A 23,402-nucleotide genomic window follows, 5' to 3' on the forward strand; every position below is an offset into this window, starting at 1 on the left:
TCTTGTTCGTCATTACAAATGTTGCCTTCATGTTCTAGCAGTCGATGTTTAAATGGTCTGCTAGTCATCCCGATATAGCTTAACTCACAAGGACAGGTGAAACATTATATGACACCTTTTGTGTCACAATTAATAAAGCTTTTAATGGTGTGGCGATTAGTAAATTTGTCCACAAATTGGTGGGTCTTCTTCGTATACTTGCAGGCTTTACATTTCCCACAAGGGTAAAATCCAGTTATTGTTTTTCTAATTGTCATCTGTTTTGAATTGTGATGAAAATGACTATGTAGAAATAAGTCAAGTAGATTCTTCGATCTCCTCCAGCTGGTAAGTATTCTGTTTCCCATTATCTCTTGCAGATCTGGATCTAATTTCAAGATGTGACTATGTTTTTGTAGGATAGATTGAATTTGCTGCCACTGATTGTTGAAGGTACTAACAAATCTAATGATTGTATTTTCTAATTTATGTTGTTTTTGTGGAAAGACTAAAGAATCTCTTTTAATAGTTCTAGTTTCTCTATATGCTTTTTTGATCGAATTATGGCTGTACCCTATTTTCAGGAGTCTTTCACGTAACTCCATTGCTCTTTTGTCAATAGTAGCTAAATCACCACAGTTTCTTCTCATACGGAGAGATTCTCCTTTAGGGATACTACGAATTGTAGAAGGGAGATCAGAGCTAGATGCGTGGAGAATACCGTTTGTTGCTCTTTTCTTCCTAAAAATGTCACAAGAAAGTTCTTTCTGATCTGTAACAAAAATCGTAAGGTCTAGAAAGATTATCTTCTCAGAATTTAGATCAAAAGTGAGTTTAAGATTAATTTGATTGACATTCAGATGGTGAATAATTTTATGAGAATCTCCTTATCTCCTTCCCAAATGAGGAATATGTCATCTATGAATCTTAGCCATAAAAAAACATAGCATGTGTAGATCTCATTTTCGGTGGTGAACACTATCTCTCTTTCCCACCACACAATGTAGAGATTGGCATAGCTTGGGGCACAAGTCATCCTCATCGCCGTGCCCCTCACCTGTAAGAAGAACTTGTCATCAAATGTAACAAAAGTTCTTTGTCAGGACAAATTCTAATAGGTTTAGAACAAAGCTATTACGTTCATTTCTCACTTTGGTCTCAAAAAATTGTCTGGCAGCTTCTAAATATTTTTGATGCTCAATACTAGTGTATAGCGCCTCCACATCACATGTACATAACCAAGTGTTCTCATGTACCGTGATATGTTGTATTTTACCAAGGATATCTAAGGTGTCTCGTACATATGAAGGCAAGGAGAATACAAATTCTCTCAAATAGATGTCAACATTTATACTAGCTTTCTCCGTTAGGTTGTCTAGACCTGAAACTATTAGTCTGCCGGGTGGTCTTCTCTCATTTTTATGTACTTTCGGAAGCAAAAAAAATGTACCGCTGCTTCTCACACTAATGCAGCTGTATTTAAAGTTCTCTGTAAGCAGTGAGGTGATATTACTGAGCAGATTGGACACTTGCACAGGTTCTGTCAACATTCACTGAGCAAAGCGGTAACTATCCTGGGGGTAAATGTATCAATCTGCGCATTCTGTAAATCGCCAATATTCGGCGATTTTGCAGGGCTGAATTAAAATGGCAATGTCATTACAGTCAAAACTTGCCTTTAAAGACATTGTCATTTTACATTCCACTGGAAAGTTGCCGAATATCGCTGATTTGCAGAATGCACAGATTGATACATTTACCCCTTGGCCGTGGATCTGCAAGCATTCAGCTTCTCTGGTAATTAGTTCATCTGTCTCTCTTCCTCCCACCATCAACTCTTTTGCCCACTTGTGCTCAGTTTCTTCTCCTTGGGAACCTCCAATTTAATTACTTACCCCTTTCACATCCACCTTAAAAAACTGACTTTGAATCTCTAAAACCCTCCATTTCCTTATAAGTCCAGGACCCAACCAACCTCAGTGTATCCTCCAGTACGATCTTACCCTGCTACTTTCTTGATCTTCATACTAATGTATACAAAGCAGAGGAAAGTGGTGTTTATTATATGTAGAGGTCCACTCAGATACTGGGAAATATAAATATATAATACGTATATAAGTTTATTGGTAGTGTTAAGATGTTCAATCCCCCCACTGAACATTAATTAGTCTAAAAACTGCAACATATTTTACAATTGATAGTCAAGAAGGTGTATTAGAAAGAAGAATAGTGCCATATATAAATATGGCAAAAGGAAGAATTGATTTGATATGATTTAATATTTTTGTGTCTATTGAAGATTTAAGAATTAGGACTATTTCCCTATATCATATAATCAATTCCTGAACCTCTTCTTCAATATTCACATGTTTCTAAATCATTCAAATTGTTATAACCTATTTTTATAGGTTATTCATTCAAACAATATATATCCATATTTATTTTAACGTATTCCGCCATTGTCTTAAACATAAATGCATGTATGATTCTTTGTTTATTCAGTTTAACTAGCACAAGGTAAATGTATGAAATATATAGAACATGATTGATACTTCTTCAAATCTTGGCAGCACTCGTTGCGAATGTTCATAGATTAGATACTGACACTGGTCTCCCTCTAATCAATAAATTGGCTGCTGTCCCAAGTATTTCCGGGGTGTAAACACCTGAGTGACTTAATAGTAAATTTATGTCCTATATGCTAATTCCCCAGTAACCCTATATATTAATATACTTCACAATAATATTACTTCCTATGTTTCTAAAACATTAATGACTCCATGAGATGTGTTTCTCATTTGTGCAGTCTGTAATCACCTTAAACTAGCTAAATCTGAACAAAAGAGAAGATTGTGGCTCTCTCTGCCTCGACAATAGGAGAATCTTAAACAAAAGGTCCATTTGTTGACATAACAGGATGTCAGAGACTGCTGTGATCTAATTAGAAAGGAAGATGTTATCAACAGCCGAGATCTAATTACAATTCTCTTTTGTTGTAAGTGACCTTAGGAATGTTTATACCTCATTTACATGTCAAGGAGGTTTACACCAGAAACTGAAGCTGCTCTGATGAAATAATTTGATTTTATGAGAGACTAACTTAAATTTCACCTGATGACAAATAGTTTGAGAATAAGTTTTGGTCATCCCGGGAACTATTGAAGAGAGATGGGGAGGAATGACTATAAATAGGCTGTATCAGGCTGGTGTTAGTTAGTTAAGTGGCTGGAGAGCTGGAAGGATGGAACAGTAAGAATGAGCATGAGGAAAACAGACTGAAGGAGAAACCTACAGAGTAAGGTAACTATATTATGCATTAGAATGTATTGATCCATACACAAGTGATTGCAGATTTTGTGATTTATTACTGTTTGTATTCTTGTCTTAGTAATATTTATATAGCTAGTATTGTAATCTAACAATCATACATATAATTATAGGAGTACACTACTGTGAATTATTTTTCTATCAGTACTGTGGTGTCATGTGTGCAATTTATCTCTATCAGTACTGTGGTATCAAATGAAAAATATATATTGGTATATTGACTAATAGTACTATGGGATTATTTAGGATATTTTCATGAGCACTTTGGTAAACTAATTCAGCACTAAAACTTTCATGTTCATTTAAATATCAAAGAGGGGAACAATGATTCATTGAGTGAATGTTCAGTTATTTGTACAAATATGATCTCATTGTCACTGTTTGATTCCCCATTTAATCTTTTGTAAATCAGATACACAGGATTTGTTTTATCCATTATATATGTATTACAACTTATGATTACATTTATCCAGAACATATTACACTATTTGTATTCCTTTCCTTTTGGAATATATGTCTTTGTATCTGGAGACCACAACAGGAAGGCGCTTTGGAATATCTCTAGAGGTAATCAGATAAACCTGATTCATGTTGTGCACATTGGTATGAGGCCGATTCACATTGTGTTCATGAGCATATTTTGGGACGTTGTCAGTTTTGATTTGGAAATTACTGCACTACTAGGCGCCTTTATGTTCTGATCTTTCCTTTTTATTATATATAAGTCTGAAATCAGAATGTATTCCAAGATGATTTAATCAAAATATCTTAATTATGTACAATCCATTCCCAACAGCTTGCAAAGTAGGTGTACAATTTACATTCATATAACTTTGGTATCAAATATATATATATATATTTTTTAACAGGTGGATTAATGAGCAGGATTCCCTCTAGCAGCAGAAGAGGACACCCATAGAACGACATTCTATACTGAATATCTGAGTCACCCACAAGTCATATCAACTACAGAAGTCAGCTCTTATAAAACTTGAGGATTCACAAAAGCTATTTTAATTTTCTGAATAGAAGCAGCCTTCTATAGCTTGTTACTCATTAAACACACAATGAGTCTCACAGGACAGAGGCTATATCAATGCTCTGAGTGTGATAAAATGTTTACATGTAAGTCAAAGCTGATCATACACCTGAGGGTTCACACCGGCGAGAAGCCATTTTCATGTTCTGAATGTAGTAAATGTTTTAGTACCAATTCAAACTTAATCCTACACCAGAGGAGTCACACAGGAGAAAAAATGTTTAGTTGCTCTGAATGTAACAAGTGTTTTACTCATAAGTCAGATCTTGTTAGACATCAGAGGATCCACACAGGAGAAACCCCATTTTCATGTTCTGAATGTAGTAAATGTTTTAAACAGAAATCACAACTTATTTGTCACCAGAGGATTCACACTGGAGAAAAACCATATTCATGTTCTGAATGTAACAAATGTTTTAAACAGAAGTCATTACTTGTTAGTCACCAGAGAACTCACACGGGAGAGAAATCATTTTCATGCTCCGAATGTAGTAAATGTTTTAAACAGAAATCACACCTTATTAGTCACCAGAGGACTCACACTAGAGAGAAATCATTTCTAGCTCCGAATGTAGTAAATGTTTTGGGTCCAATTCACAGTTAATCCTGCACCAGAGGTTTCACACAGGAGAAAAAACATTTTCATGCTCTGAATGTAACAAATGTTTTAAACAGAAGTCACACCTTGTTACACACCACATGATTCACACCGGGGAGAAGCCCTATTCATGTTCTAAATGTAGCAAGTGTTTTAACACTAATTCACACCTTGTTAGGCATCAGAGTAGCCACACAGGAGAAAAACCATTTATGTGCTCTGAATGTAACAAATGTTTTAAACAAGAGATAACACTTCTTATGCACCAGAGAAGTCACACAAGGAAGTAATTTGTTTCCGAATAGAGCATGTATTTCATAGACAAGTTAACTTGTTTAATCATTATAATATTCACAAAGGAGAGAATCAATTTTAATTAACTGGATGTGGCAAATGTTGTAAAATCAAATCTTTTTTAGACTTGAATGACTAACATTGAGACTTAGGAAATTTTCCCTTGGGATGGTCTCCCTGTAATCGAGAGCAACTGTATATCAACCAACAAAGAAGTCCCAAGGTGTCTTGTGGTTTATTAAGATACTTATGAAGTTGAATGTTTATTATTATGTTCTTATTTTAAACCAGTGGCACATTTAAAGTGTCCATGTCACTTACACACAGTGGAGGTCATTTACAAAGTACATTCGATTCACTCTGCAAACCGATTAAATAATCATAAGAGGGACTGGTAATAGGGGCTACAACCATATCACTATCTTCCTTTCCTCCCACTCCCTTTCTTGATCCGCTTCAATCTGTTTTTTATTCCCTCCACTCCAATGAAGCCACCCTCACTAAGGTCACATCTAAGTGTTTTTTCATCCTGCTTATCTTTCGAGACCTCTGCACAACTAGACACCATTGACCACCCTCTCCTCCAGAAAACTCTCCTCTTCATCAGCTTCCGTGAAACAGCGCTTATCTGGTTCAACTTCTCCTTCACCAACCACTAATTTTGGGTCTCTATTTCTGTCTCTATTTTCCCACCTCTCCCACTACCTATCAGAATCCCCCATGGATCTGTTCTTGCCCCCCTGCTCTTCTCCCTCTACACTTCTTCCCTCTGTGATGGTATCAGCTCCTTTGGCTTCCATTACCATCTCTATGCTGCTGACACCCACACAAGGCCCTCTTTCCAAGTGTTTTCTTTATGTTATTTTACAGGGTATAATTATGTAAGTTTGCTGCCTGTACGTATACAATTTAATTGCTCACATACATATTATTTTATTTTGCTGGTTGTCAAACTTGTTCTGGTGCCTTAGAAATAAAGGATTTTTTGAAAATTCCATGTGATGATTATTTGTCTGTCAACCTTTTTATTACATTGTTTGGAGTTCAATATGGAGGTATTAAATGGATCCAATTTAATGTATATGATGAGACGTAATCTCTTCCAGTTCTGAGCTGGTGCAAAACTCATGTCCTTATGCAGACTGGAAATAATCGTGCACCTTCCACACATCAAACAACAGCGAGAGTGTGCCGATGGCCATCTTGAACCGCAAAATGAAATATCGTCTCTGCAAAACAATGTGCACTGTATGCTTACTCTGTACTGTGTGCGGAACACCCTCACTCCTCCCAGGTCCTCTCCTTGCCATGTACAATCTTCAACAAAGTTGAAAGGAAATAAATAGGTGCACATTGGTTCTCAATATTAAAGGATATTAACTTTTAAAACTTAACTTTTATTGTTTAGATTAAATCAGCGATATATATAAAAGTATATCTTCAATAAAATCAATGTGTGTAATTAAAAGTGCACCAGGTAACTTGCCTTAATATAATGGGGAGCATAATATATAATAGAGGTAGAGTAATACCCACATTTCATAACTCCAAATACATTGGCTGTGAATAATCTCATTAAATGCATATATGATAATGACACCAGTGTTACTCACTATTCTCTTGATCAGCTTTAGTAATACACGGAGATGATTTGCTATCTACCTAGAGACGCTCTACACTAACTAGGATTTGTTGGAGCGAGTCATAGTTTCTATATTACACATCTGATGTGGATGGTCTCGTGATTATATAGCAGTAACATTAATATTACTCGCTAGTCTCTCAATTAGCTCCCATTCATCTTAGATCCATATACCTCATCAGGTAAAAGATAGTCTCATTTGTTAGATATGTAGTGGTAGTGCCAGTATTGTTTGTTATACTCTCAATCAGCTTCCAGTTATGTAGTGGTAGTGACGCCAGTAATATTAATTATACTCTCAAACAGCTTTCAATTATACAACAGCGGCTTACTATCTGCCTACAAAAAGCTCCAGAATATCTCTGGTTTTGCTGGAGCAATTCCTCGTTTCTTCTTTCCCCTAAGGTCAAGTATAATCTAGTGCACCCAGCGATACAATGACGCGCGTTTCGCTGTGTGCTTATTCAAGGCAAGCCGAGAGACTGTTCTGATGGTTAATAAATACTGTCAGTGTGGGGCTAACCTCATGACATGAGGGTGTCTCCACCTATCAGAAAGAGTGTTTATCAAAGTGATTGGCATAATATACAGCCAATTTCTGATGGTTACAATCCAAACTCCTCCCATTCGGATTTCTATTGGTCCAAATGCATTGTATTGCCGATAATAAGGAACGGAATAATAAATAAACTTAATAATATGGCTTAATAATACGGGATTTACTATAGTTGCTACTAGGTCTAGCAGATCTTAATCATAGATGATCAAGTAAGCCATAATTAATCACGATCACTAAAGATCGGTGAGTTAGATCTATATATTGTTTTTGGTGATATAGAATTCAGATATGTACCATAATAAAATTATGAATCAAATTAAAACAAAAAAGAAAATAAAGTGAAAATAAAGTATAAATAAAGTGCTATGATGCCAAAAAGTGTTGAAGATAAGGGATTAAAGTATCCAAATTAAACTATAATAAGGGATTGTTATATCCAAAGTGAGGTAAGTGATGATGTGACTAATATTAATAGTGTGTTATTTTGTTATAACATATTCATTATTTGTGCACTAATTGTTAATACTTTTGACTATTTTTATATTTAATTTTTTAAAATTAATTATTCATTGTTTTTTATTTTTATTATTAATTAATATTTATTTTATATATTATTATTTTACATTTTGTACATTTTTAGTTTTTATTTATATTATTTAATTTATTACTTTTCATTTTTTTGTTCTTTATATTAGTTTTATGTGATATTAAGTGACAAAAACTATATTATAATAATAATGACATTTTTCTTATTTTAACAATTACATAAATTCAAATTAAGTATACTCTTATATATGTCTCCCTACAAGACACTAAATAGTGTAGATTATATATAATTGTAACTAAATCATTAAGAGTTTATTGAATTTTTATATATATAACTCATTATGTAACTATAGTTCCACCCAGATATATTAATATTGGCAGTTAAAGTCAAATAAAAATTCTGTATAATGGTCCCTTGCATAATTTATTATGGCTGTGGTTCCAACCAAATGTATCAGTATTAGCAAATGAAATACAGTGAGGGTCCATATGCTAATCCATTTAGATCTAATTATATCACTCCATCAATCAGAGAAAAGCTGTATAATTATTGTTGTCATTTAATCCCTTAGGATAAATTGTCCCCATTAGGAAGATCATTTTCGCGTCATATTTCAACAACGTCTGTTTAATATTGCCACCTCTAGTTCCAAGATATATTTTTCCATTCCATAAGCTACTAAGTATTTTGGGTTGTTGTTATGTGCCTTTAAGAAATGTCTGGCTAATGAAGTAAAAGTTTTAATTATCTTGGCATCTTGTTCGGCATTCAGAATGTTGCCTACATGTTCTAGCAGTCGATGTTTAAAAGGTCTGCTAGTCATCCCGATATAGCTTAACTCACAAGGACAGGTGAGACAATATATGACACCTTGTGTGTCACAATTAATAAATCTTTTAATGGTGTGGCGATTAGCAAATTTTTCCACAAATTGGTGGGTATTCTTTGTATACTTGCAGAATTTACATTTCCCACAAGGGTAAAATCCAGTTATTGTTTTTCTAATTGTCATCTGTTTTGAATTGTCCTGAAAATGACTATGTATAAATAAGTCATGTAGATTCTTCGATCTCCTCCAGCTGGTAAGTATTCTGTTTCCCATTATCTCTTGAAGATCTGGATTTAATTTCAAGATGTGATTATGTTTTTGTAGGATAGATTGAATTTGCTGCCACTGATTGTTGAAGGTACTAACAAATCTAATGATTGTATTTTCTGATTTATGTGGTCTTTGTGGAAGGATTAAATAATCTCTTTTAATAGTTCTAGTTTCTCTATATGCTTTTTTGATTGAATTATGGCTATACCCTCTTTTCAGGAGTCTTTCACGTAACTCCTTAGCTCTTTTGTCAATAGTAGCTAAATCACCACAGTTTCTTCTCATACAGAGAGATTCTCCTTTAGGGATACTACGAATTGTAGAAGGGAGATCAGAGCTAGATGCGTGGAGAATACTGTTGCTCTTTTCTTACTAAAAATGTCACTAGAAAGTTCTTTCTGACCTGTAACAAAAATTGTAAGGTCTAAAAAGGTTATCTTGTCAGAATTGATATCAAAAGTGAGTTTAAGATTAATTTGATTGACATTCAGATGGTTAATAAATTTTATGAGAATCTCCTCATCTCCTTTTTATGAATCTTAAAAATAAAACAACATGCCGTGTGTACATCTCATTTTTGGTGGTGAACACTATCTCTTTTTCCCACCACACAATGAAGAGATTGGCATCGCTTGGGGCACAAGTTGTACCCATCGCCGTGCCCCTCACCTGTAAGAAGAACTTGTCATCAAATGTAAAAAAGTTCTTTGTCCGCACAAATTCTAATAGTTTTAGAACAAAGCTATTATGTTCATTTCTCACTTTGGTCTCAAAAAATTGTCTGGCAGATTCTAAATCTTTTTGATGCTCAATACTAGTGTATAGAGCCTCCACATCACATGTACATAACCAAGTGTTCTCATTTACCGTGATATGTTGTATTTTACCAAGGATATCTAAGGTGTCTCATACATATGAAGGCAAGTAGAATATAAATTCTCTCAAATAAGTGTCAACATATATACCAGCTTTCTTCGTTAGGTTGTCTAGACCTGAAACTATTGGTCTGCCGTGTGGTCTTCTCTCATTTTTATGTACTTTCGGAAGCACATAAAACGTACCGCTGCTTCTCACACTAATGCAGCTGTATTTATAGTTCTCTGTAAGCAGTGAGGTGATATTACTGAGCAGATCGAACACTTGCACAGGTTCCGTCAAAATTCGCTGAGCAAAGCTGTAACTATCCTGGGGGTAAATGTATTAATATTATGCGCATTCTGTAAATCACCAATATTTGGCGATTTTGCAGGGCTGAATTAAAATGGCAATGTCATTACAGGCAAAACTTGCCTTTAAAGACATTGTCATTTTACATTCCACCGAAAAGTTGCTGAATATCGCTGATTTGCAGAATGCACAGATTGATACATTTACCCCTTGGCCGTGGATCTGCAAGCATTCAGCTTCTCTGGTAATTAGTTCATCTGTCTCTCTTCCTCCCAGCATCAACTATTTTGCCCACTTGTGCTCAGTTCCTTCTCCTTGGGAACCTCTAATTTAATTACTTACCCCCTTTCTCATTCACCTTAAAAAAACTTACTTTGAATCTCTAAAACCCTCCACTTCTGTTACGGTGCTGGTAGTTACAAGGTCTGATAGTCAGAGCAGGCCTGTACACGACCAGATGCTGAGTCTACTAGGTTCAGAATAAGGAGGCAAGACACGAAGTAGTTCTTCAAAACTTCAATGAAAAACATATATATACAGGTATTCCTCACTTAACAACCTACCCATTTAATGACCACTCGGAGTTACGACCAGGTTCTCCCTGGGTCCTCATTGTTATAATTGCTGCTGTTTGTAGAGCTTTACTGTACACATGTTTATTTTCTGTTATGCAGTGTTATGTAATGTAAAGCAAACTAACAAAATACAGTTTTCTTTAGTTTATTTCTTCATTCAGAATCAATAAAAATGATTACAATACATGTAGGTGCATATAACAGTACTGTACTCACTTAGCGACCAATTCGCTTAACGACCTAGTCATAGGAACAGAACTCAGTCGTTAAGTGAGGAGTACCTGTATATAAATATGCAGATGATGATATGCAGATGTCAATTAGCCACGGCGGAGCGTGACAAGGTGGTAAACACAATAGCAGTCTATTCACAGCACAGATGATAATATGCAGGTGTCCAATAGCCACGGCGGAGCGTGACAAGGATAAACACAATAACAGTCTTGTTATATGCACATGAACAGACTTGCAGCAGGCTGTGAATCAATAGAGGCACAATAGAGAGAAAACAAAGTCTTGGTAATAAGCACAAGATGATACTTGCAGCAGGGAAATCCCAGTAGAAGTGCTCCAGCACTAGGTAGATAACTGAAACTCATACACAGGAAGGCACAGGATACACAGGAGTCCAAGGAATCAGGCTAGCAACAAGTTGCACTGACAGTGAGCAGATGTCAGTGCTGAGTTTAAATAGAGCAGGTAAAGTGACCACGCCCTGAGTGTGAGTCATGTGATGCACAGAAAAACAGAGCAGACAGGGAAAGTAACAAAACTTGGTCAGGATTGTTACAGTACCCCCCTCCCTAGGGGTGGACTCCGGACACCTACGATATTTTTTTAGGGAATCTTTTCCGAAACTGTTTGAGTAAACGAGGAGCATGAATGTCTGAAGCTTTAACCCAAGAACGTTCCTCAGGTCCATAGCCTTTCCAATCGACCAGGAATTGCAGTGATCCTCTGGATCTACGAGAGTCCAATAGTTGTTTAATATCATATTCAGTTTGATCTTGAGAAGTAGCCGGAGGCGGAGAAGCTGTGACTCTTGAAAATTGATTTTGTACCACAGGTTTTAACAGAGAGACATGAAACACATTGGGAATCCGTAGTGAGGATGGAAGTTCCAATCTGAAAGCTGCTGGATTAATTATCTCAGAGATTCGGTAGGGACCGATAAACTTGGGTGCTAGTTTCATACTAGGAACTTTTAAACAGATATTTTTTGTGGATAACCAGACTTTATCCCCTGGTAGAAGTGGAGGTGCAGGACACCTTTTTCTATTGAAAATTTTTTTGGCCCGTGCAGCAGAATTCTCCAGATTACTTTTGGTTTGAGTCCAAATGAGAGAAAACTTGCGTAGCAGGGAATTTACTGCAGGAACTGAGGAGATAGGAGTTTGAGAAAAGGTAGGTGGTCTGGGATGACATCCATACATGACAAAAAAGGGTGAATTACCAACAGCTTCATGGAAATGATTGTAATTCAGCCCATGGGAGGAGTTCCAGCCAATCCGCTTGGTGAGCAGACACATACATTCGTAGGAATTTTTCGAGCTCTTGGTTAGTCCGTTCGGTCAGGCCATTAGACTGAGGATAAACACAATAACAGTCTTGTTATATGCACATGAACAGACTTGCAGCAGGCTGTGAATCAGTAGAGGCACAATAGAGAGAAAACAAAGTCTTGGTAATATGCACAAGATGATACTTGCAGCAGGGAAATCCCAGTAGAAGTGCTCCAGCACTAGGTAGAGAACTGAAACTCATACACAGGAAGGCACAGGATACACAGGAGTCCAACGAATCAGGCTAGCAACAAGTTGCACTGACAGTGAGCAGATGTCAGTGCTGAGTTTAAATAGAGCAGGTAAAGTGACCACGCCCTGAGGGTGTGTCATGTAATGCACAGAAAAACAGAGCAGACAGGGAAAGTAACAAAACCTGATCAGGATTGTTACAACTTCCTTATAAGTCCAGGACCCAACCAACCTCAGTGTATCCTCCAGTACGATCTTACCCTGCTACTTTTTTTTATCTTCATACTAATGTATACAAAGCAGTGGAAAGTGGTGTTTATTATATGTAGAGGTCCACTCATATACTGGGAAATATAAAAATATAAAATGTATATAAGTTTATTGGTAGTGTTAAGATGTTCAATCCCCGCACTGAACATTAATTAGTCTAAAAACTGCAACATATTTTACAATTGATAGTCAAGAAGGTATATTATAAAGAAGAATTGTGCCATATATAAAAATGGCAAAAGGAAGAATTGATTTGATCTGATTTAATATTTTTGTGTCTATTGAAGATATAATAATTAGGACTATTTCCCTATATCATATAATCAATTCCTGAACCTCTTCTTCAATATTCACATGTTTCTAAATCATTCAAATTGTTATAACCTATTTTTTTTAACTCAAAATTTTTATTGTATAAAAAAGTATGAATGACATAGACTTTAGACAACAAGCATATTGATTGGAATAATCATAAAGCATAGTAGATATCCAGCAATGTCACTCATAAAACAGTAAAGTATATTGCAATATAACAGAATGGTAATGGGTGAGGGGCGGGAGGGAGAGGGAATGGGCATTGGAGGAGGAGGAGGAGGTGTAGGGTAGGTAAGGGGGGGGGGTAGATGGTCAAATCATAGGATATACTTGAGAAGAGCATGTTCACCTTCAGAAGGGGGTGCTGTCATATCTGCATGGGAGTGTTTTAAAGGAGTAAAGGGGTCAATGTTATCTGGAGTTGTGAAGGGAGAAACTATTTGGAGGAAGAGAAAGCTACGGGGATCTTAGGCATAAAGCCAGGGGGCCCAGATTTGATGAAATTTGTCTTCTTTGTCTCGCAGCAGCGACGTGATTTTTTCCATGTTGGCAATAAACCATATATAAGATTTAAGAGAAGAGATGCGGGGGGGGGGTTCGCCTGCTTCCAGAACTTAGCAATCAGACATCTGGCGGCTGCCAGAACATGCGAGGCAAGTTTTGCGGAGTGGGTGTCTAGGTCTTGTATAGGATAACAGAGGAGGAAGGACCATGGATCCTTTCTGATAGGGCATTGGAGGAGGGAGGAAAGAAGTCTCGATACCCTGTCCCAGAAGGAGGAGATAACCGGGCATGACCACCAAATATGCACGAAGGTGCCTCGATGGCCACAATTTCTCCAGCAATCGGGAGAGGCTGACTGGTACATTTTTGCGAGCCTGTCAGGTGTGAGATACCACCTGTAGTAGACTTTGTACGCATTTTCCTTAATTAATGTGGAGATGGAACTAGAAGCCACATTCAGCCTGATGGTCTCCCAGCAGTCCTCCTCCGGGGGAGGGCCCAGATCCCTCTCCCACTCCCTCTCATGTGCGTTCCCGGAGGGAATCAGTTTTCCTAGTAGTAGACTATACAAGGACGAGATCATACCCCTTCGCAGAGGGGAAGAGAGGCAGAGAGATTCAAATTGGGAGGGGGAGTGAGGTGAATTGTCCGACAGGAGTGACAGGAGGAAGTGCCGAACCTGCAGGTATTGGTAGAACGGCGGGTGAAAGTTAGGGACTCTGGAGCAGAGGGCGTCATAGGATATGGGCCTTCCTCGCTCAAGAAGGCTCCCGGCAAAACGGAAACCTGCCCTAGTCCATAGCCGAGAGAAAGATCGGGACTTTCCCGGAGGGAAGGTGGGGTTATGCCACAGGGGTATAATGTGCAGAGGGTTAGGAAAGATAGCGAGATGACCCTTGCAGGTCTCCCAGATCCGAGCTGCAAATTCCAGAGTTGGAAAACGTTTGGTTAGGACCTTCCGAATATCAGAAGGGACTCCCCAAAGGCCTGACAAGTCGGGTATGGAAAGGTAGGCAGCCTCCAGGTCTGCCCATGCATGAGATGCCGGTGGAGCAAATGAGGAAGCTATTGAACTAAGCTGAGCTGCCCAGTAGTAGGCCTTGAGGTCGGGGAAGCCCCTGCCTCCACAGCCCTTAGGTTTTTTAAGTAGTGCCAATCGGAGCCTGGGAGACCTGCCTCGCCAAACAAATTTAGAAAGGTGTTGTTGCATAGAGTAAATTTCAGTTAAGGGTATTCTCACAGGCAGTGTCTGGAAAAGGTAAAGAAGTTGAGGGAGAACAGTCATTTTAACCGCAATGATACTGCCCAGCCACGAGATGATTAGGGTTCGCCAGGAGAAAATGTCTGATTTGAGTTTGTGGAAGAGGGCTGGATAGTTCTCCTGATACAGGAATTCATATGAGGTGGTTATATATACTCCCAGGTATTTTAATTTTTTCTTCTGCCATCTAAAGTGAAAATGGGAGGTGAGATCATAGCAGTCCTGTGAGGGCACATTAAGAAATAGGGCTTCGGATTTTGTTATGTTGATTTTATACCCGGACAGGTCGCCATATCTCGAGAGGAGGCAGAACAGGTTGGGCAGAGATATTCTTGGTTGCTGGAGCGTGAGGAGTATATCGTCAGCAAATAGTGAGAGCTTACTCTCCAGGGACCCTGTCTCCACTCCTCTGATATCTGGGGAGGCTCGGATAGTGGCTGCCAGAGGCTCAATGACCAGGGCAAAAATTAAAGGGGAGAGTGGGCATCCTTGGCGGGTGCCATTACTTATTGGGACAGGATCAGAAGGAGAACCATTGACCATAACCTTAGCAGAGGGGTGAGAATACAAGGCCTGGACCCCCGACAAGAAATCCCCAGACAGACCGAAATGCTTGAGGTTATGAGTCATGAACTGCCAGGAGATCCTGTCGAAGGCCTTTTCGGCATCCAAGGATAAAATGATGGAGGGAGTTTTCCTAGTGTTAATTATATGAATGAGGTCGATAGTTCTCCTTGTGTTATCCCTGGCCTGCCTACCAGGGACAAACCCCACCTGATCATAGTGAACTAGCCCGGGGAGTACAGTGTTTAGGCGATTGGCCAGGATCTTAGCGTAAAGTTTCAAGTCATTATTAAGGAGGGATATTGGGCGATAACTAGCACAATTATGGACTTCTTTGCCTTCCTTGTGGATCAGGGTTATCCGAGCCTCCAGAGATTCTTTAGGCCAGGGTTTGCCCTTTAGGATAGAGTTAAAAAGAGTGGAGAGTTGAGGGGCCAGAAGAGCAGCGAATTTCTTATAGTAGGCTGCTGAAAACCCATCAGGACCAGGTGCCTTTCCTGTTTTCTGAGCCTTAATAACCTGCACTACCTCCTCCAAGGAGATGGGTTCACTAAGGCGGTCTGCAGCCTGGGGAGTAAGCTTCGGAAGGCGAGCGTCCTCCAGGAACTTATCTATACGCTCTGACTGTTCCCGGTGGGCCGAAGTGTTGGGGGGTTGAGGGAGGTTGTACAATTTTAAATAGTAATTCTGGAATTCTGAGCGGATTAATTTTGGGTCATAGACCAGAGTTCCGGAGGGATCCCTAATAGCCATTAGATTACGGGCCGAGACTTTGGTCCGCAGCCGAGTGGCCAAGAGCTTGTCCGCCTTATCACCTTTTTCGTAAAAGCGCTGGTTCAGCCATTTCAGCTTGTTGGCCACTCGGTGGGAGAGAAGTAGGTTAAGTTCACCCCTCACAGAGGCCATTTGTTCAAATAAAGCAGAGTCAGGGTTAGATTTATGTTGTTCCTCCAACTGGTGGAGGGTCGTGGAGAGACGCATGGTCTCGGCCACCCTAGCCCTCTTAGCATTTGCTGCCAAAGCCATTAGATGGCCTCTAATGACCGCCTTATGAGCATTCCAGAGAGTAGAGGGGGAGATATCAGGAGATTCATTTGTTTCAAAATATTCGGATATTAGGGATTTAATATGAGCTACTGTATTTTTGTCGTGGAGAAGGGACTCGTTGAGTCTCCAGGGGAAAGTGGAGGAGCGAGATACTAGGGAGGAGAGGTCCGCCGAAATTGGGGCATGGTCAGACCATGTAATTGAATGGATAGTGGAATTAGTGAGTTTGAGGGTCAGGTCGTGGCTGAGCAGGATCATATCGATTCGGGAATAGGTGTTATGGACTGAGGAGTAGAAAGAATAATCCCGGGCCAAGGGGTCAGAGATTCTCCAAGTATCGTACAGATTGTGCAGTTTCATGAAATCTTGCAAGGCCCTAGAGTTCCTCCTGTCCCTCCCGTCGGAAGGAGCAGTTGAAGGGGCAGACCTATCCAAATGGGGGGTGAGGACCGCGTTAAAGTCTCCTCCCACTATCAATTCTCCCTTGCGAACCTGAGAGAGTGTAGCTCCCAGGCGCCTAAAGAATTTGTGCTGGTCTTGGTTTGGGGCATAGATATTCACTAGTGTGCACGGGAGGTTGTTCAATTTACCTACTAGGATAATGTATCTACCTTCTTTATCTCTGTGTGAGTCTGCGAGATCAAAGACAAGATTACGTGAGAAGAGGATTGCCACCCCGCATCTCTTCTTGGCAGAGTCACAAGCATGATAAGAAAGGGGGAATCTCTTGGATTTAAGTTCCGGGTGCAAGTGTTTGATAAAATGGGTCTCCTGTAGGAATACTAGGTCGCCCTTAAGGGCCTGTAAAGAAGCGTAGAGTTTGCCTCTTTTTTGGGGAGAGTTAACATTGAAAGAAATCAGACGGAGTGTCATGAGAAAGTCAAAGTGGGAGAGTCAAGAGGTGAAAATATATGTAGTGAATTGTAGTTTTGACTTGCTGAAGGGATAGATGCCAGAGACGACCATGGTTGGGGAGACATTGTAGGTGTGGTGGGAGAGTGGGGAAAGGAGGACGGAAGTGGTGCAGGGAACCCGTCCAGGATGCTGGTGGGGCAGAAGGAACGGTACTCTAGGTACCCGGGGACCAGCTGAGAGCAGCCAAGCTCTATGGGGGAGGTGGCTAGGGCTTACCAATCGGGAGGGCGAAAGGTAGATGGCTGACAGGGGTGGGGGGGGAGGCGGGAGGTGGGTATCTGCTACCCAGTGGGCCCATGTGTGTGGGTGTGGGGGAGGAGGGGATGACAGAGAGGGCTGTATCAGTAAGGTGGGGCCACATCATGTAAACATATAAACATATGGATTAACTATGTAACATTGTCGAACCAGAGGGTACAGAGATAACAAACGAATGCTTACAAATGCCAATTTGAACCACTGTGAGCGTATAGAGAATTTCAACAATTAAACAAAAAACAATTACATAACGAGTCCAAATGGGCCCCAAAAAACAGATAAACATGCCTGCCGATGGTCATGGGGGAGATGCAGCCTTTCCGAGGGGGGTCCATAGCGGCATTCCGCTGTAACTCCTAGAAGGCCATGGGTATGGAAATCCACCTGTATACGGAGAAAGCAAAAAACAAGGCAGGGCAAACAGAAACCCCAGACCTCAGGCATGTGAACAATATATTGAGAAATTAGGTAACATATGGACATTTCGGAGGGCTCGTCTCCGGGTAAGTATAGTTCCTCAAATGTCCTTCGGTAGAAATGGCCATTAGGCGGTCAGGAACGGCTTACAATAGCCCTGGATCGGATCAGATTGACCTTCCCTGGGTGGGGAGTTTCTGATCCCTAAAAGACAGTCAGGGATATAAATTACTAGGTCTTGCGAGGAGTGGAGGACTTTTGTACTGTAGACCATTCACCTCGCGGATCTCTTTGGGGCCGCGGGTTTATATCCTGGTTGCTCGAGGTAGATGAATGAGAGGCGCCCGTAGGGGGCTCAGGAGCAAGGCCTAAGCGGTGTAGGAGGGCCTGAGCCTCCGGTAGTGTGCAGGCGGAAATCTGTCTCTCCTGGTGCCAGAGGAACAGGCGGAAGGGGAAGCCCCAGCGATAACGGACATTATGATCTCGTAGAACTTGCGTTACCGGGGCAAGCTCCCGACGTCTGGCCAGAGTGGTTGGTGACAAGTCCTGGAAGATCTGTATGTTGTGACCCTCGAATGTTAAGGTATGTAATTTTCTGGCTCCGCGCAAGACCATCTCTTTGGTAGTATAGAAGTGAAGTCGTAAGATGACATCTCTAGGCTGGTTCTGGTCGGTAGATCTGGGCTTTAGGGCCCTATGGGCTCTGTCCAGTAATAAGTGGTCCTCCGGGACCTCAGGGGCCAATTGGGAGAAAAGCTTCTTCAAGTATTGGTCCAGATGCGCAGGTTCGACCGTTTCTGGAATGCCTTTTAGGCGCAGATTGTTCCGCCTCGCCCGATTGTCCATATCCTCTTGATGTTCCTGGACAGATGTCAAGTCCCTTCGTAGGCGTACAATGTCTTCCTCCATGCCTGTCTGAGAGGACACCACCGTTTCTAATCTTTGTTCAACTTGGTCAGTGCGGGTTCCTATTGAAGCCACCTCTGTCCGCAGTGAGTGGAGGGCAGCTTGTACTTCTGAGTGCACGGAAGATTTCATTTCTTTCATTTCTTTAATTAACGTTAGGAAGTCCCGTCTGGTTATCGGGGACGTATCATCTTCCTCTGAGTCAGATTCAGCAGAAGTGTGACGGGAACCCGTCCTCGACCGGTGCGGGGTTGAGGTTGATTGCTTCGAGAAATATTGAGGGAGGCTTTTGGGGTGGGATTTCTTACTGCCCTAAGGGCATTGTGGAGGATCCTCAAAGGCAGGGCTGTCAGGCAGTAAGAGGGGCTGTGTGAGCAAACCGGATAGTAGAGTAAATTACAATGGGAGGGCCCACATAGGGAAGAGAATTCACATGGGTCTGAGTGTAAATAGCATGGAAAAGACTTCCCGCCCCTGTCAGCACTTTAGGGGGTTACAGGGTCATTGCGCACCCCTGGAACTCTGGGGTCGGCTCCAATAATAGGTAAAATACAATATGGGTTAGAACTATAGTGATTCAGGAGGTGTGAAGCCTGGAGTCTTAGAAGAATCTCAGAATACTTGAAGGAGGCAAGCAGAATGGGCAGAGGTAGTGTAGTTGCCCCGTGTGTAGCAGGTTTTTTTTCACACTAACCTGGCTCCTGTGGTTGGGCGCTGGCAGTGGGTGGTTTCTCCAGTCTCCTCGCCAGTCCGGGTGTTTTTTCTTCGGGGATCTTCAGCTGCAAGCTTGACCCGTGTCCTCTGGTCCAGCACCGCTGGGGGATATACCTGCGCCTCTGATTGTCAGGCCGGAAGTGCGCCTGGTGGTTAGCTGCTGGCAGACCCCTGATGGTAGGAACCTCCGAGCTCTAGCCCAGTCATAAGCTCTAAGCTAAGCTGAAGGCCCAGCGCAGGAAGCCCTGGGACGAATCGCCCGACCGGAAGTCCCCGCGGTAGAACCGGAAGTGGAGATGTCAGCCGGGTAGGTCTGAAATTGAGCCCCAGGCCTTCTCCGGAAGTAGGCCTCCGGGTCCCGCTCACCCAATCCTGTCAGATGGCGGCGTCTGTGGCTCCGAGTGCCGTGGGGGCTCGATGGGAAGCGGAGCTCCGCTTAAAGAAGCCCCAGGGAGTTGTCCTTTGTATGGGCGGTCAGGAGCTGAGAGGCCCAGCGCGGCGGGAACCAGTTGCGGTACCGTCAGGAGGGGGAGGTGAGTGACCAGCTGCAGCTGGGATATCCAGGGTAGTGCCCCAATCCTCTGGTGCCAGATTCAGGGAGAATGAACCGAGAATTTACAGGTAATTCCCCAAATACCTGATTTAAGTGCAGGAGCTGATGTGGAAAGCGACCACCTGAAATGGCTGCCTAGCCACCCCCCCCCCCCGTTATAACCTATTTTTATAGGTTATTCATTTAAACAATATATGGCCATATTTATTTTAACGTATTCCGCCATTGTCAAATACATAAATGCATGTATGATTCTTTGTTTATTCAGTTCAGCTAGTACAGGGTAAATGTATGAAATATATAGAACATGATTGATACTTCTTCCAATCTTGGCAGCACTCGTTGTGAATGTTCAGAAATTTGATACTGACACTGGTCTCCTTCTAACCAATAAATTGGCTGCTGTCACAAGTATTTCCGGGAGGTAAACACCTGAGTGACTTATTAGTAAATTTATGTCCTATATCCTAATTCCCCAGTAACCCTATATATTAATATACTTTGCAATAATATTACTTCTTATGTTTCTAAAACATTAATGACTCCATGAGATGTGTTTCTCATTTGTGCAGAGGCAGTAATCACCTTAAACTAGCTAAATCTGAACAAAAAAGAAGATTATGGCTCTCTCTGCCTAGACAATAGGAGAATCTTAAACAAAAGGTCCATTTGTTGACATAACAGGATGTCAGTGACTGCTGTGATCTAATTAGAAAGGAAGATGTTACCAACAGCCGAGATCTAATTACAATTCTCTTTTGTTGTATGTGACCTTAGGAATGTTTATACCTCATTTACATATCAAGGAGGTTTACACCAGAAACTGAAGCTGCTCTGATGAAATAATTTGATTTTATGAGAGGCTAATTTAAATTTCACCTGAAGACAAATAGTGTGAGAATAAGCTTTGGTCATCCCGGGAACTATTGAAGAGAGATGGGGAGGAATGACTATAAATAGGCTGTATCAGGCTGGTGTTAGTCAGTTGGTTGCTGGAGAGCTGGAAGGATGGAACAGTAAGAATGAGCATGAGGAAAAGAGACTGAAGGAGAAATCTACAAAGTAAGGTAACTATATTATGCATTAGAATGTACTGATCCATACACAAGTGATTGCAGATTTTGTGATTTATAATTGTTTGTATTCTTGTCTTAGTAATACTTATATCGCTAATATTGCAATCTAACAATCATAAATATAATAAGAGTACACTACTGTGAATTCTTTTTCTATCAGTACTGTGGTGTCATGTGTGCAAGTTTTCTCTATCAGTGCTGTGGTATCAAATGTATAATCTATATTGATATATTCACTATTAGTACTATGGGATTATAGAGGATATTTTCACAAGCACTTTAGTAAACTAATTCAGCACTAAAACTTTCATGTTCATTTAAATATTAAAGAGGGGAACAATGATTCATTGAGTGATTCCCCATTTAATCTTTTATAAATCAGATACACAGGATTTGTTTTTTCCATTGTGTGTGTATCACTTCTATCTTATGATTACAGTTATCCAGAACATATTACACTATTTGTATTCCTTTTCTATTTGAATGTATAACATTTGATCTGGAGTCCACACCAGGAAAGAGCTTTTTAATCTCTCCAGAGATAATCAGATAAACCTGATTCATGTTGTGCACATTGGTATGAGGCTGATTCACATTGTGTTTTTTAGCATACTTTGGGATGTTGTCAGTTTTGATTTGGAAATTACTGCACTACTAGGCGCCTTTTTGTTTGATCTTTCCTTTTTACTATATATGTCTGAAATTAGAATGTACTCCATGATGAAAAAATCAAAATTTCTTAATTATGTACAATCCATTCTCAACAGCTTATAAACGAGAGGGACATATTACATTCGTATGATTTTGGTATAAAATATATATATTTTTTTTAACAGGTGGATTAATGAGCAAGATTCCCTCTAGCAACAGAAGAGGACACCCATAGATCAACATTCTATACTGAATATCTGGGTCACCCACAAGTCATATCGACTACAGAAGTCAGCTCTTATAAAGCTTGCGGATTCACACAAGCTATTTTCATTTTCTGAATAGAAGCAGCCTACTATAGCTTGTTACTCATTAAACACACAATGAGTCTCACAGGAGAGAGACCATATCAATGCTCTGAGTGTGATAACATGTTTAGATGGAAGTCACAGCTGATTATACACCTGTGGATTCACACAGGCGAGAAGCCATTTTCATGTTCTGAATGTAGTAAATGTTTTAGCACCAATTTAAAATTAATCATTCACCAGAGGAGTCACACAGGAGAAAAAATGTTTTGTTGTTCTGAATGTAACAAGTGTTTTACTTCCAAGTCACTTCTTGTTGAACATCAGAGGATCCACACAGGAGAAAACCCATTTTCATGTTCTGAATGTAGTAAATGTTTTAAACTGAAGTCACACCTTATTAGACACCAGAGGATTCACACTGGAGAAAAACCATATTCATGCTCTGAGTGTAACAAATGTTTTAAAGAGAAATCATACCTTATTAGTCACCAGAGGCTTCACACTGGAGAGAAGTCATTTTCATGCTCCGAATGTAGTAAATGTTTTGGGTCCAATTCAAACTTAATCCTACATCAGAGGTTTCATACAGGAGAAAAACCATATTCATGCTCTGTATGTAACAAACATTTTCGTACCAATTCACATTTAATCATGCACCAGAGGATTCACACAGGAGAAAAACCATTTTCATGCTCTGAATGTAACAAATGTTTTAACCAGAAGTCAAACCTTGTTAGACACCACATGATTCACACCGGAGAGAAGCCCTTTTCATGTTCTAAATGTAGCAAGTGTTTTAAGACTGATTCACACCTTGTTAGGCATCAGAGAAGCCACACAGGTAAGAACCCATTTATGTGCTCTGAATGTAACAAATGTTTTAAACAAGAGATAACACTTCTTACTCACCAGAGAAGTCACACAAGAAAGTCACTTGTTTCCGAATAGAGCATGTATTTCATAGACAAGTTAACTTGTTTAATCATTATAATATTCACAAAGGAGAGAATCAATTTTCATTAACTGGATGTGGCAAATGTATGGAAAATCAAATATTTTT

The 23,402-nt window shown here is 40.1% G+C and overlaps 1 protein-coding gene across 1 annotated transcript; it reads left to right on the plus strand.

Moving 5' to 3' along the window:
- The first annotated feature begins 4,421 nt into the window (after window positions 1-4,421).
- Window positions 4,422-23,290, plus strand: LOC142150614 (uncharacterized). The gene is made up of 4 exons (XM_075205814.1): window positions 4,422-4,900; window positions 4,984-5,229; window positions 9,304-9,314; window positions 22,377-23,290. Exons 1-4 carry the CDS (start codon window positions 4,422-4,424, stop codon window positions 23,288-23,290), a joined length of 1,650 nt encoding a protein of 549 aa, XP_075061915.1.
- The last annotated feature ends 112 nt before the right edge of the window (window positions 23,291-23,402 follow it).

The sequence above is a fragment of the Mixophyes fleayi genome, chromosome 4 (genome assembly GCF_038048845.1).
Source record: "Mixophyes fleayi isolate aMixFle1 chromosome 4, aMixFle1.hap1, whole genome shotgun sequence".
NCBI classification, from domain to species: domain Eukaryota; kingdom Metazoa; phylum Chordata; class Amphibia; order Anura; family Limnodynastidae; genus Mixophyes; species Mixophyes fleayi.

Bases quoted from the DNA above. Each gene is read 5' to 3' on its own strand.
- LOC142150614 (XM_075205814.1), top strand. From the start codon at position 4,422: ATGTTTACATGTAAGTCAAAGCTGATCATACACCTGAGGGTTCACACC. The intron at 4,901-4,983 runs ATTTCTAGCTCC...AGGAGAAAAAAC, and splicing joins ACTCACACTAGAGAGAAATC to ATTTTCATGCTCTGAATGTA.